The sequence below is a fragment of the Puntigrus tetrazona genome, chromosome 2 (genome assembly GCF_018831695.1).
Source record: "Puntigrus tetrazona isolate hp1 chromosome 2, ASM1883169v1, whole genome shotgun sequence".
Taxonomy (NCBI): domain Eukaryota; kingdom Metazoa; phylum Chordata; class Actinopteri; order Cypriniformes; family Cyprinidae; genus Puntigrus; species Puntigrus tetrazona.
This window is the reverse complement of record NC_056700.1, coordinates 9,562,946-9,577,854: the sequence shown is the minus strand read 5'-3', so window position 1 is coordinate 9,577,854 and position 14,909 is coordinate 9,562,946. Positions and strand designations below refer to the sequence as shown.

The 14,909-nt window shown below is 38.6% G+C and overlaps 2 protein-coding genes across 6 annotated transcripts; one reads left to right on the top strand and one right to left on the bottom strand.

The window, feature by feature from the left end:
• The first annotated feature begins 105 nt into the window (after positions 1-105).
• frrs1a (ferric-chelate reductase 1a) lies at positions 106-7,264 on the top strand. 2 transcript variants are annotated; one of them, XM_043224923.1, is made up of 16 exons: positions 106-130; positions 451-687; positions 817-956; positions 1,471-1,565; positions 1,893-2,037; positions 2,115-2,297; positions 2,383-2,481; positions 2,634-2,781; positions 3,887-4,000; positions 4,260-4,375; positions 4,556-4,642; positions 5,032-5,129; positions 5,248-5,306; positions 5,425-5,568; positions 5,810-5,868; positions 6,704-7,264. In XM_043224923.1, exons 2-16 carry the CDS (start codon positions 459-461, stop codon positions 6,794-6,796), a joined length of 1,809 nt encoding a protein of 602 aa, XP_043080858.1. In that variant the 5' UTR covers positions 106-130; positions 451-458; the 3' UTR covers positions 6,797-7,264. The 2 variants fall into 2 exon arrangements, with proteins under 2 accessions (XP_043080858.1, XP_043080866.1); XM_043224931.1 differs by lacking the exons at positions 5,810-5,868; positions 6,704-7,264 and having other exon boundaries at positions 5,019-5,129; positions 5,425-5,562.
• On the bottom strand, positions 6,866-14,624 carry si:ch211-153l6.6. 4 transcript variants are annotated; one of them, XM_043224901.1, is made up of 4 exons: positions 14,447-14,624; positions 8,764-11,005; positions 7,875-7,963; positions 6,866-7,762 (listed from the first exon to the last, which is right to left on the bottom strand). In XM_043224901.1, the coding sequence occupies exons 1-4, from the start codon at positions 14,615-14,617 to the stop codon at positions 7,718-7,720; spliced, it is 2,547 nt and encodes an 848-aa protein (XP_043080836.1). In that variant the 5' UTR covers positions 14,618-14,624; the 3' UTR covers positions 6,866-7,717. The 4 variants fall into 4 exon arrangements, with proteins under 4 accessions (XP_043080836.1, XP_043080845.1, XP_043080816.1 ...); XM_043224910.1 differs by having other exon boundaries at positions 6,866-7,677; XM_043224881.1 differs by having other exon boundaries at positions 6,866-7,650.
• Between the last annotated feature and the right edge of the window lie 285 nt (positions 14,625-14,909).

Sequence of the window (14,909 nt, the reverse complement as noted above, 5' to 3'; positions counted from 1 at the left end):
AAGGATTTACTTCAGTTTGTCTCCATCTTGTGGCTGAAGGTCCTAAAACGTGACATGACCCGCCCATTCATGTTCAAACCATAAATGTATTATCTATCAGCGTTACCTGAGCAGACAAGGTTTTGACAAGGTAAGAGCAATACTAACTTTTCAGTCTCTAAAACCTGCACTCACTCTTTACAACATATTTATTTAGCCTACACACATACTGTATATCGTCACTGTCATGCAGTTTCGAGCCGAACATGTTACTGATGTTTGTTGTTGTTTCTTAAGGGAAAGTTAATAGAATTACAAGTGGAAATACACCCAACATATTCTATGTTAATTCTGAACTGTAAAATTCAAGGAAAATTTGCAAATGTATTAGTAAATATTTGTGTGTAAAAAGCAAGTGTATATAACATTAGGAAAATGGCAATATTTGTACACATGCTTTTCTTCTCTCAGCGTATCATATGCAGATTAGGATAGCATTGCCTCTGCTGGAAATGTGGAATCTACAAACTGCTCTGGCAATTCTTGGGACTTTGTGTTTGACCTCTATAAGCGGATACAAAAATGGAAAGGTGGAGAAATCTTGTGAGAGCATGATGCCAGAACATCACAGCCAACCCAACACTACTGCCAGCCCATACACACTGACTGCGAACGCCAGTAAGTTCAGTCCAGGGGACGATATAAGAGGTGAGGTGGACAAAACCTATATGTATGAACCCATCGTTATAATTTTGCCAGTTTACATGTCTTGAGTATCGTTGAACGACGATCGCTTTCCAAGTTGCCTCTATTTATTACCCCTTCCAATCTCCATAGTCACTCTTTTTGGAAGTGAGCACTTTAAGGGCTTTCTGATTCAGGCCCGAGATGCCACGAACCCTGATGCACCAGCTATTGGCTCGTTCACGCTGGTAGATCCTGACATTTCTCAGCGTTTGACATGCAACAGAATAGAGGTAAGTATAGTAAAGGCCACTTTTTATATAAAACCTGCAATATCGTTTAACATGTTAGCATCAGTAAGCAGAATTTTATTCAGCAGGGATGCATAAAATTGATCAATAGTGAGAGCAAAGACATTTAAATTGTCGGCAAAAATTATTTATATGAAGTATTTATTTTTTTAAATCTTTTTTTTTAGGTAAATGCTGTTCTTTTGAACTTTCTATTCATCAAACGTGTTATAATTATATTTTACAATATTACTGTTTTTACTGTAGATTCTATTAATTAAATGCAGTCTATGGTAGCATATGAGAATTTTTGGTTCTGTATTGATTTGCAATAACACATGAGCAGAGTACTGTCGTGCTAAAAATCATTTGGTGATTCTGCAGTTGATCATCATGTAAACTACAAATGGCATGGATTATTTTGTTCACAGATTATTTTGTAAGAGAAATGTGGCTTTTTTTAATGCTTTTACTGTTGATGAGTTTCTGTACAAAGAAAGTGTGTTATCTTTCTAAGGGTTCTGCTGTTAGTCACACCAGTAATGCCAAAAAGAGTGAAATTCGGGTGATTTGGAAAGCTCCGTCCAATGCTCCTCCCGCTGTACAGTTTTTGTAAGTGCGTTTCAGTCTTTATATGAAATACTGAAAATATTCATAAACCATACACTCTTAAAATGAAATATGCTTCATGATGCCGTAAAATAACCTTTTTGTCTAAATGGTTCCATAAAGAACCTTTGACATCTGAAAAACATACAGATTATAAAAAGGTAAGAAAGAGGTGGTTTTTTTAAAGAACCTTTGACTGAACGGAACCAAAAATTGTTCTTCTACGGCATCGCTGTGAAGAAGCTTTTTAAGCACTTTTATTTTTTAGAGTATACATACTGAATACAACTGATGTTTGTGTTTATATCATTTTTTTGATTCCACATCAAGTGCCACAGTTCTTGCTCACTACAATATTTTCTGGCACAAGCTTCCTGGTCCTGTCATATCTCACATCTCAATGTCTCCCGCTCCACCTCAACCAACCACCATCACGTCTACAAACTCTGCAAGCACTTCTATTCTGCCTCAGCCAGTAAGTTCCAAAATACAAACATATGGGCTTCTATAAGCGGCGTTACATCTCTTTTCATTGAAAGAATTCTCTCCCAGTCCACCTCAGAGGGATGCGGCAAGTGGAAGTCTTGTCTCACTGACCCTGTCAGCTGCAACCCTTCGGTGCACACAAACTGCTTCTTCCTTTCTTATTCTACTTTGGGCCAGACAGTTTCGTTCGAGCTCAGCGGCCCTTCACAGGGATACGTATCTTTTGCTCTGTCCAAGGATCAGTGGATGGTGAGCGTGCTCAAATGCAAACTTTCCAGTGCTACAATAGCGTTCAGTGCATTATTGATATATTCTTGATCTTGATGATTGGTAGGGAGATGACGATGCGTACCTGTGCATAAATGACGAGGGTCGTGTAAGTGTGGAGGCTGCACACACAACAGGCCGGACGTATCCAGAGGTATCATCCAAGGTGAGAACTTTATGGTTGCAGTGCTTTTTTGGCTGCTTTAGTACTGCATTGTGTTACAGCTTAATTTTAGGACCTATAAAAAAAGATGTCAGCGTGTCCTCTAAGTTTTATGCGGTCGTAAATGTAATCAGCATGATTCACTTCCCTTGCAGTCTGTGCTGACTGATGTAGGCTGGAGAGTTTCCGATGGGGTCATTCAGTGCAAGTTCTCTAGGTCCATCTACGCTCCTCAGGATCCGGTCCGGTTCAGCCTTAACAACAGTTACTACCTGTTTGTAGCGCACGGGACTGCAGAATATGGTGAGCTTTTTCACTGCATCAATGACATACAGTGTTACTGTAATTTGATAAAATAAAATATGAATATTCGATGGACAGTGTTGACTGAGAAACTAACAGAAATCATTTTAGAGATGAAAAAAAATGAAAACCTTTTCATCATTTGTTGGTAGCCAAACAGTTGCTGGTACACAGTTAGTTAGTCAGTCAGTATTCTTCCACATAGAATCGAAATATAAAAAAAAAGAATATAAATAAAAATGACAAAATCGCATAAAGGGACTAAAACGAAAGCTGAAAATATAAATTGTTCAAAATATTAAATAATATGATGAGGCTTTGGAATAGACAACACATATTCATTATTAACTACGACTTTTCCCTCGATAAATTCTTAATTTGCTGCTTATTAATAGTTAGGTAGTTGTTAAGTTTAGGTATTGGATAGGATTAGGGATGTAGAATAAGGTCATTCGAAGTAAAACATTAATATGTACTTAATTATCACTAATAAATGGCTAATCGTCTCGTGATTTGCATGCTAATAAGCTAGTTGATATAACTAGTTAAGAGACCTTAAAATAAAGCGTTACCAAACAGCTACTGTAGATTAAATGTTCTGATCTGCCTCATGCGTTTAAAGCAATGGCTTTAAATTATTGCCTTTCTAAGCAAGCTGAATTACAGCAACAATTGTCTTTCTGGTCATGGCATCCTTCAGCATTTTACAAAAGGGCTTTCTCCTTCTTTGGCAAATGGTTAGGCGTCTCGTCAGATACAGTGTCACATGTAACCTTGTTTTTACGGCCACCCCACTGCGTGTCACTCCACAGATCCGGATTTCTGACTTTACTGATTAACAAGTGTCTGCGAAGGCCTGAGCAATCCGTACTTGTTTCCTGTCATTTATTTTATGACCCGGTCGATGAGTGCAGGGGGAATAAAATAGCTGCAGCTAGCTTGCTAAAGCCGGAATTAAACCATTACAAGGAAACAAGGATGAATCCATTTTTTTAAACACTTCGATCAGGTGATGTATTGAATGTTCACAGCAATTGTCTGGAGGAACTTAATATGGTATTTTTATGGCATGATTAGTATGACGGGTTTTATTGTTGTGCTGCAGGTATGATCCACAGACACACGCGGCAGCCGCTGATATCATCCCATTCTCAGATCATTACCGGCCCTCCTGAGATACTGACGGGATCTCGATCTCCACTGCTCATGAAATATCATGGTAATTAAGTTTACTGCAGGATACTGAGAATCTCCTGAATGGTTAATATATGGCCAGGAAGTGGAATTGTTGCATGCTCAAACCCTGGATCGGTCAATTCTTGAAATTTCACCACTTTCCCCTCTAAATAGTGTACAGTAGCTGGTGTGGATAACTGACAAACTGGTTATTCAATTAACCACTACATTTTACAAGAAAGTTGCGTGAAATACAAAATACTGTGAGCAAATATAATATCAAACATATAATTGAAATGCAGGAGCTCTAATGCTGATGGCCTGGATGCTAGCAGGAAGCACTGGAAAATTAATGGCTGCCTATTTTAAACCTGACTGGCCAGAACAGACATTGTTTGGGCAAAAGATATGGTTTCAGGTACGCTTTTATACAGTGTGTGTATGCACTTGTGTGGTATGTAGACTTATGCTTCTATTGCAATAAAATTTATGAAACCAGCATCTATATGGTTTTGCGGTTGCTTACGCACTCCGAACTTACGAAAACTCAAATTTTCTGCATGTTTAATATTGTTTCATAATTTATTTTTTTTCACAGGTGCATCGCATGTTGATGTCTCTTACAGTTTTGCTGACCGCTGTAGGCTTTGTATTTCCTTTCGTCTACAGAGGAAAGTGGAGCACAGTGAGTAAAGCCTGTGTTTTCTGCCTATGATGATATGCTCTGTAATACAATGTAATTGATTTTTAAAACATTGGCAATATTAAAAAAATTACATGTCACAGTTTCGCTCCTTGCCATTGGGGGGCCCTGTTTCATTTAAAACCAATGTCAGGATCAGAGAGTGTTTGTTATTGCACTGTGGTATTATAATATTGTAGCCTGTGTTGAATTGTGAAAAATATGTGTTTATATATAGGTTTTATGCAGTTATTTTAATATATTTTATATACTGTTTCAATATTACTTTAGTCAATATTTTATGTCATTTTTTGAATATTTTTACTCTTTATTTCAATGAACAATAATAGTTTTGTAAATGACGATACTGTAACGACAGCGGTTCTGTGCAGAGAGCTGGTGCTCATCCATACCTCGGCTGCACTGTTATGATTCTCGCTTTTTGTCAGCCTGTAATGGCAGCATTCAGACCAGCTCCAGATTCCTCACGGTAATGACTTCTCAGTTAACCTGAATAAGCTACTTGGTAGTTTTAACCTGCTTACATATCTGAAACTGAATAACATGATGATAGAACTCAACACAGGACAATCATTTCTTTTTCTCAGGCGATGGATATTTAACTGGATGCACTGGGGTGCTGGAAATGCTGCAGAAATTATAGCAGGTGAATTTGCTGTTTGTAATTTTGTTGTTTAGAAAGTTTATCTCAAATCAATTTACTATTTTTTTCCCTATTATTATTATTATTATTATTATTATTATCATCATTATTATCATTTCAGTGTTGTCCATGTTTTTTGGAATGAGGCAACAGTCTCTATTGCTGCCTTATCCTTGGACCACAGGGGTTCTCTCTGCTTTTGTGGTTTGGACCATTGTGTTAAAGCTGGTGTTAAAACTTCATAAGCATGGTATTGTTAGAAAAGGTTTGTATCATTCTCATATTTAATTATTTTGAAAAACCTTTAACCTCATTTAAATGTATTTGACTTTTATTTGTTTTAAAGATTTTGGTTCCCATCTTAATTTAGCTGGTAGCACACAGTATTGAGTCACGTTCCCTCTGCCTGTGGTCCAGACATAAATTGCTAAAAGATTTAAAATGAGAGTGAAATGAGGCAAAATAATGTATCTGTATATTTATGTATGTTTCTCTTGTTTCAACAGGGAGTGGAAAGGAAGATGAAATTCCAGTTCTCTCAAACTTTTCAGAGGATGTAAATTGGGTAAGTTACGCTTATTACTCAAACGTAATAGCAGAGTTGAAAACACCAAAGGGACTGTATACGGAAAGATGAAAAGTTGTCTAAAATTTAGTAAATTAAAGTTTAATTTGTCAATTAAAATGACTTGTCATAAAAATGTCAATTTCTGTCCTGAGAAGCAAAAGCTGTATTTGTAATGAAATCCAATCATATTATTATATATAAGTCCATAATCCATAATAACATCCATCCGCTGTTGTCTTCTAGAGGAATTCACCAACATATTTGTCATATTCATCAACTACCTCACTGTTATTAAGCAGCACACTAGGAATTTATATTGAGGGAAAAAGTCATAGTTAATAGTGAAAAAGTGTTCTCTATTCTAAAGTGTTACAGAGCACTCATATTTTATAAGAAAGCAACAATTTGAAGCTTAAAACGTCTTATTGATATATCTGTTTCTAACAAACATACACATCTCGGTTCACAAGAAATGAATGAAATGGACTGGAGTGTATTACCTGTGGATTCAAGTTTTTATCAGCTGATTGGAAGCTCACTATGATGGCACCCATTCACTGAACAAAACCCTCTAACAAAGCAACAAACTCACCTACATCTTCTTATATACAGTAGAAATGAATTCTGAGCAAATATATATAGTTTTTTTGGGGTTGACTGTTCCTTCAATACCTTTAATGTTAATCATAACAGAAATTGGGTGTTGCAGTATGCACACAAAAACTAAAACTTGCCATCAATTCTTGAAATAAGGCTCAGAATGAAGCATGTACATAATGTTCTGAGCATCTTAACCAAATGATTAACCAAAAGATTATTTTTGCTTCCACAGGATACTAAGTTTAGAGTGGCTGTCCTTGCTGTTTTAGTGCTCGGAAACTCAGCATTCTGTATCTCACTACTCGCCTCCATAGGGGACATATAACCAACATATGAATCATATGGAACTACAGAAATTGGAACGAAGACCTAATTATTTATAGAGCAAGACAAGTCATCATCAGTTTCATTTTATTCAAGGTTTGAACAGTATTTTGCATTGAAAACATCCTGCAAGGAAGAAACGTATCTATTAAGACATTTCAAACATGAATATTATGAATTAAAATTCACACATCTTTTAAATTATTTTCACAGAAGAATAAATGTCAACATTATATCCAGACAATCAAAGCATAAAACATTTAAAAGGCTCACAATGTAATTGTACAGAAACCAGCTACTTTTCTTGTAACACCTCTGGAAGCTACATCCACAATATACTCTTGTTAGACATTCCAAGCGGCCTTCTCTTGTCTTAAATTGCACTTTTGTTCAGATTAAATCAAAGATAAATGTATTTTTATTTGCTTCTGCTCTTCACTGTATGGTTAATATAAATTAGAATAATACATTTTTCAATGTTTGGCATCATTTTTGTACATAGTGCAATTTAGGAATACGTTATGTTATAAATTCTTCATCTGCAGTAATATAAAAGTGTATCCAGGATAAAATTCGGAGTGAAAATACTAGCATTCAAACATTTTAAAAAGGTATGACATCAGTTGTGAATATTTTTACTCACCTATGAAGTTCCAGGTTTGTATTATTAATGAATGTTTTACTCTAAAACTATTTGCACATGCTTATAATGTAATAGAAACTTGATTTGTGCTTCGATGCTTCATTTAGGCAAATCACTCAGTCTTGCTGCTGATGATTGGCAAAGATACCTGCTTCCCATCTCTGGGCCAGGGCACTTTTCCGTCTGACTCGAGGGAAAGGTGCCTCAGGGAACTAAAGGAGAAAGCTTCACCTGTAAAACTGCATGCAGTTTCCAGTTTCAAGGTGAAATGGGCACAGATCAATGAGATGTCAAACATGTGCAAATGAAAAACAGAAATATACACTGCAATGGAATTCATGACAGTTATATATGATACATGAGAGGACAAACAGAAAAATATGTACAGTTCAAAAATCTGAATTTTTTTAATCAAGCATGCCTAAATTCAATGTACCTTGTGGTCGCAGGACAAAGCGGTGCGATCCATTTTGCGCGTCTTTGATGGAGATGAGGGGGATGACTTGGATTTTGCTGGCACTTCTCCTGCAGAGTGTCCAAATAAAAGAAAGGACATATACTGAACTACATCTACAATGTCCTCCAAAAGTTTGGAAACATTTAGAAACAGTGGAGTTTTGGACAATATCGGAATGATTGCTTTTTAATTTGTGATCATTCTGCACTGATAAGGGACAAAACAAACTATGAAAACATACTTTATTACATAAATAGTTTATACATAAAAAAGTGCTTAAATTTTTTTTTAATCAAAATTTCCACAATTAGCAGCTATTACAGCTCTGCATAATCTGGTTGTCAGTTTATTCAAACATTGACTTGATATATTACTCCAAGCCTCCCAAAGATGATTCACACTGGTTGGACACTTCTTACGGACATCACGGTCCAGTTCCTCCCATAGTAGCTCAACTTTTACATGTATATATTGCCTTTAACGTGTAACCAAAATGAATTATTGCTGGTCTTCAATAGTAATGTCAAGTTACTTTAATGTACAGTATTTGCACCAAAAATGGTAAGGATTTATGCTGATATATATCCCAAACCACACTTTGCCAGAGGTATTTCAATACTTTTGGAGGGCAGTGTATATGTAATGACATCAGTGAAGAACATTATCTAATGCAGGGGTGTCCAATTCTGCTCCTGAAAGTCCCACTGTTCTGCTCCAATCCCAATTAAACACACTTGAACCAGCTAATCTAGTTCTTGCTAGGCATACTGGAATCTTCCAGGCAGCTTGGAGCTAAACTCTGCTGGATAGAGACCTTCCAAGACCAAGTTTGGACACCCCATGCTCTAATGGTTGCTAAAAGTAGTACCTGTTTTCTCATAAGTGAAATTCTGCAGTTGGTTGGGGGACACGAGGACTGTGTCATATCTCTCCTTTACATATAGTTGTGCTCTCTGCCTTCTAAGCTCCTCTTCTCTTTGCCTCACCAGTTTGATCTCCTGATCCACCAGAGACTGGGTGCTGTGGGAGCGCAGTTTGAAAAAGGGGTTGTTTTGAAAGGTACTCTCTTGTGTTTCTTGACATGCAGAGCTCAGGCAGAATTCAGAGGCACTTCGAATGATGAGATTTGATGTCTCCAGGATAATGACATTATTTATGTCTGATGACCATTCTTGGAAGCTGCTCGTCCCTGGAGAAAGCTTCCCACCTTTTCCTCGGCTCCGTGGGCTGGAGGGGTACGAATCTGGCTCAAGTATAATGACATTATTGGCGGTCATTTCATGGTATGTGGGATTTCTTCCAGAAGAAGTGGTGACGGACAAAGTTGGAGTTCTTGCACTAGGAGACCTCTGAGATCTGCATCTGTCCTCTGGAGTGTCAAACATCCGTCCTTTCTCTCCAGGCTCTGACCTGCTGTGGTGAAGGACACCAGGTCTGGGTTTAACTTGCATAGTGTCACCAGCAGACATCTTTGCCATTGCCCTTTCTCGTCTGAAATTCTCCTCTCGCTCGAGAGCTTCACGGATCTCCCTCTCCACTGGAGTTTCTGGCTCATCATAAGGAGACCTGAAGCTTGTGTCATCTAGACCTGAGTCCTCTGAACAGGGGCTGAACTGTGTGCACTGGTAATCTCCCAGACCAAGACTCTCAACGTCAGGGTCTCTTCTGGGGCGATCAATGTTGCGGACAGGTGTATACATGAAGCTATGTCCACCTTGGCAAGATGCCTGCCTCGTCACTGGCCGGTGCACCAGACCCTTTGTTTGCTCTTCCATCTTCTGCCACTGCTTGCGAGCCACCCTGAAATCCAGATGCTCCGTGCTGACATTCTCGCTCTTTATTTCCTGAACCACGCAAAAGTCTTTTGGCAACTTCTTGTCAAGCTCTGAAGTTGAACAAGACAGGCGCTGAAGGTTGTGCTTTGAGGTTTTACCGAGCTCTTCCTCATCCTCTGCAATCTTTGTTAAACTACAGTAATGGGCAGAGGAGTCCAAAGAAACATCTTGTAGCTCACATTCGGTGGGACACTCTGGTTGTTCTAGAATCTCACTTTCAATAATGTTCAATGCCAGATTTTCATCTTCAAGTTCAGTATTGCTATCAATCGCCTCATTGTCCTCTTGCCTTGCTTGGTCTTCTGACTCTACCTCTGCTGCATTCATACCCAAGAGATTACAGTTCTCTTCAATCTCTTTATCAACAGCTGATGGAGCTAAAGACCTCCATGGCTCCTCAGCATCACTGTCTGATGAAATGATGGCCATCTCCACAAGCAGACAGTCACTTAGGTCATCTCGGTCCATATCCAGAAAAGATTCAGCTGGGAGTTCAGAAATCACCAGCTCATTCGTTTGCTGCTCCAGCACAGATATTTCTTTTGCTTCCAACAAAGATTCATCTCTTTCTTCCAGCATAGATTCTTCTTGTATTTCCAGCACAGATTCTTCTCGTTCATGCAGTTCAGCTTCTTCTTGTGCTTCCAGAACAAATTCTTCTCGTTCTTTGAGCTCAGTTTCTTCTTGTGCTTCCAGCACAGATTCTTCTTGTGCTTCCAGAATAGAATTGTCTTGTGCTTCCACCCCCTCATCAGGTACATCATGTTCTTCCTCCTGGGCATCATGCATGTTGTTGACTTCCATTTCTTCTTCTGCTTTGTCATTCATGAGAGAGTCTTCATTAGACTCAAAGGCCAAAGATTCTCTGCTGTCTGGGTCATTTTGTTCATTGACCTTGACCATAATGCCTTCCTGAGAGTCTCTGCTTCCATCAGATTCACCTGAGCTATCACATTCATTAGTTATGGCTTTGTTTTCTTGCCCTTCCAGGTCTTCTTGTGGGTTGCTCTGTTTGGTATCCAGGCACTCTGAGAAATATGTGACAAAACATTTATTCACCTCCTCCTCCTCCTCAGTGAATTGGCATGTCTGGTCATCTGTAAACCCAGGATCCATTTTACAGTCTGTTAGATCAGCCATTTCTGAAAGCTGGCTGGTCTCCATGGTGACTGTTTCAGAGAGGTCTTCCTGCTCTTTTTGTTGCTGATTTACAGAGGTGCTTTTGCTGTCATTTAGTTCACTTCCATTTGACCTTCGCACACCAGCTGTGGCTCTCTATGGAAGTTACATCGAAAAGAACTGTTTAGAATTGAAGGAACACCAAGCTTAGGAATATTAAAATCATTGAGCATGTCAAAGACCAGCAATTTTTGTCTTTGCTTCTGAAAAAGTTTTGGGTGCAATTCATATAGACAATGCTGAGTTAGAAGAAGCAGCCTTGTGCTGTTTCTAGTGGAAATGCACAGTGCCAGTGATCAAGCTATTCTTGTATTCATGCTGTGAGATAGAAGTGGGTGGACCTCTTTGATAGCAAATAACCATGAAAAGTGGTTTCTAACAGCCTGCAATCTCAAAGTGGGCTGATAATCTACATTAATGTATGTTTTAGAAGCCTCAAAGAAATGCCGAGCCACAAATATTCTAGAACACAGAATTCTGATATTTTACCCCTGATTTAAGTAGCTAATTTAAAATACAAATTACAATAAGCTGAGTTCTGGGTTCAATTTGTTTAAATTCATTTGGGTTTAATAAGGGAGAACTCCAGGAACAGTATGAAAATACCTACTATATATATATATATATATATATATATATATATATATATATATATATATATATAAAAACAGATCACAAGCTGTGATCACAAAACTTTGTGTAAACAAAGTGAGGAGGTACACTTTGTTCTTATAAGTTATTCATCCAAAATATTAATCCAAAATCTGATTAATGACTGCATTTAGTTACTTACAAGAATTAACTTTAGAATTTGTTTTATCATTTATCACTTAGCAGTTTGACATCCCCTGCTCTGTTCTGCTTCAGTGTTTTCACTCAAATATAAAGCTAATGGCATGCTCATAATACCATTTCATATGATACTGTCATAGTCATAATTTATTGGCATGATATGATTTCAGAGTCTGTTTTGCATTTTTCTTCCTGAAAAGTAGTGGTTGCTTGGCAACATGCTGGATCTGAGGAGGCTGTCCTGTTTATGAGCCATGTAGAAGCAGCTCACTAGTCAGAGCCAACCTTATCAAAGTGCCGTGCCGTAGGTTTATTATGGCTATCAGCCTGAGTTTATCCAGTGAGGGACAGAGAAACAAATCTATTGCTCACATCGAGCGGTTGTGATGTTCTTTTATGCAAGCATGCTGGTGCAGTGACCACCATTAACCTCAGACCCATCCTGCCTGTTTTGGAAAATACATTTCTGATGTCTGAACATTACATCCACTTTGCCAGAGGTGAAATTCTGCAGAGCATGATGTCATCAGATATCATCCAATAAGTGTGACTGTTAAGTTAAAGGGATAGTTCACCAAAAAAAGAAGAAGATACGTTAAAGACTTAACAGTCACCATTCACTTTGTATGCATCTTTTCCCTGTTCAATAAAAGTGAATGGTGACTGATGCCTAACACCACTTTTTGTTTTCCACAGAACGCAATATGGGTTTGCTTTTAATGTGAAGGCGAATTATCCCTCTATTTCCAACTTTTCTCATGTAAATGATACTGAAGTGACGATTAGTGAAACAATCTGTGTTTTTTTTTTTGCATCACTGCAGCACTGACACTGCAAGCTCATAAAATGCATTACCAAACAATCACGAAATGTCGGATGGAGACAACGCAGCATCGCAACTCTTTTTAAATACACTGCACACAACAGTAAACGCAGCACACCGAATTCCTGCATCGTCCCCTCTTCGCGCCTCGCGCATGCAGGCGTTCGCCCAAACAGATAGGGATGCAACAGATGCACAAAGCTTCAGCATTTTCATACCTACCAGCAGCTTTAAAAACAGGAGCCAAACGGATATCATCTCCAATCTACCGCAATACGCGCATGCCTGTGTAATTTGCGCAGATAAAGCGAGTAACCAAATGGCGACGCGTCGAGAGTAATTCATATGGTTGAACTCGAAGAGGGAGAATCAAGCTCGCGACAAACTCCCGTTCGGACCTATCGATCCTTCAGCGATTGTCGGAGGTGAATCAGAGCAGATAAAATGGATATTGACTGAAACGGTCGCGACTGAACGTCTGAGCCCCGCCAGCACCGGTTGCGCTGAGCTGCAGAGCTGCTCTGTCCCTCTGGGCGCCCACACTTTCTCAACCGAATATCGAACGCTTGGCTTTGCCCACGCGATTTTGTACATACAGTACATAATTCCGACCAAGGTCACTCTCGCTGTGCAACATCACCCCAACGCGTGTATATATAATTATACGCTTTATTGCTGGTCTAAATGCTCGATTCTGATTGGTTCCCAACGCGGTACAAACGACCGCTCATCCGGGAAACACGCGACTACAGCAACGAATTCACCTATTTATGTAGCGTACGTATTTATTAAAATAAAAGTTTTATGATTTGTTGATACAGCTCGATCGCTTTGTGATTTACTTCCAGCTGAATGCGTTGGCCGTGTCGGTGTTTTATTTAAAAATGTCACTAAAAGCGTCAATATAAGTGCTTTTTTACAAAATTAAAAAAATCTCTCTGAACAAATCCACTTTTATGCTCGTAAAGCCTCTGAGGCTTTTTTCCCCCCAACTCTAATCCTTACATTTGGTTTTGGAAAAATAGATACGCAGTAGTAGGCCTACGTTGATAGATTGATCGACTAATTAATTGATTTTTGAAAAGACAAAACATATCCTCCATTAATAATAACAAGGGCTTAAGACTCTAAGCCAAAGCAGTCCTGGTGTATCATCAAGTTTTCCAGGAATAACTCGGAAATCTGTATTACTCACCTGCCACATCTGTTCTAGTGATGTCAGCTGTGATGCGAACATTATTTATTGTGTAATACCTCATATACATGTTTACATGTCTTTTTAAAATAAAGCCAAGGTTGTTACAGCAAGGTAGAACATTTTGTATTTTGACAATACATGCTTATTAATATCCACATCGGCTGATCTGATTGTAAATTTAGGAAATGTAAAGATCCGGTGGATCTTGCAAATAAACTGAAATCATCTTTGGATGTGTTAGGGAATGAGGCAAAGCTTTATTCCAGAATATGCAGTGCAATCTGCTTGCAGAACGATTATGATAAAAATAAAGGCAGTAAGTTTGGTGAAGGATATTCTGTCTGTTTGCTGCCTGTGTTACCGGCTCAGGCTCTGCATGTTTTTTTTTGTTTTTTTTTGCCCACGTTTTCAGTGGTTCTGTAGTTGCCATCCCACACGGTTGACTGAAAAGCAGCGTGAATACACTCCAACAAATTGAAAATGTTCCACCAAAAAAAGGCATCGTCTTCTTCTCCTCCCTGTCTTTTCTCCTTAAGACCTTCCCACCACAATACACAACACTGCCAAAACTCTTAAGCGTAAATCTGACCCCATTTTAAACTCTGTTACAGATGCGTACAAATATTTCTCACCAGATGCAGGTGGATAGCGACTCATCTCTCGGTCCAGAGACAGCCCAGTCCATAGACATCAATAGAAAAGTTTGGAATTTGGAGATACTTACCGTCAGTGATGGAGCTTTGAGGTCGGCTGGTTTAACAGCGAAGGTCTCGTTTCTTCCTCTGAGTGCATGTATGTGTGTTAGTGTGCGTGAATGTGTGTGACACAAGCCACAGCTCTGATTGAATGCGTGGGAATCGACCAATGGCGGCACAGTTCCTCCACTGACAGACATGACAAGCTCCAGCTCTCTCACACACAGGCACATAGGGAAAAGGAGAATATGCCTAAAAATACATTTGCACACAATCCTCACTGCTCTGAAAAAAAAAAAAAAAAAAAAAAAAAAAAAAAGCTCACACCAGACGTCTGTTATCAGACAGTTTGCTGTGCTGTAAGTCGCCAAGGCACAGAATCAAATGAAGCTCACTGTATTAAAGGATCAGCTTTAATCTGATTTATTTTATTTTTATTTTTTTCCCCACATAACTGTACCATGAGTTTTGTAGTTTGAGTGACCAAAAAAA

What these genes read in the sequence shown, in the direction of transcription:
- frrs1a (XM_043224923.1), top strand. Translation starts at nt 459, where the DNA reads ATGCAGATTAGGATAGCATTGCCTCTGCTGGAAATGTGGAATCTACAA. An exon ending in TGTCCAAGGATCAGTGGATG is followed by an intron (nt 2,298 to 2,382) that starts GTGAGCGTGCTC and finishes GATGATTGGTAG; the next exon opens with GGAGATGACGATGCGTACCT. An exon ending in CCAGCTCCAGATTCCTCACG is followed by an intron (nt 5,130 to 5,247) that starts GTAATGACTTCT and finishes TCTTTTTCTCAG; the next exon opens with GCGATGGATATTTAACTGGA.
- si:ch211-153l6.6 (XM_043224881.1), bottom strand. Translation starts at nt 14,617, where the DNA reads ATGTCTGTCAGTGGAGGAACTGTGCCGCCATTGGTCGATTCCCACGCA. An exon ending in TCAAAGCTCCATCACTGACG is followed by an intron (nt 11,006 to 14,446) that starts GTAAGTATCTCC and finishes TAACTTCCATAG; the next exon opens with AGAGCCACAGCTGGTGTGCG. An exon ending in TTTCACTTATGAGAAAACAG is followed by an intron (nt 7,964 to 8,763) that starts GTACTACTTTTA and finishes GACACTCTGCAG; the next exon opens with GAGAAGTGCCAGCAAAATCC.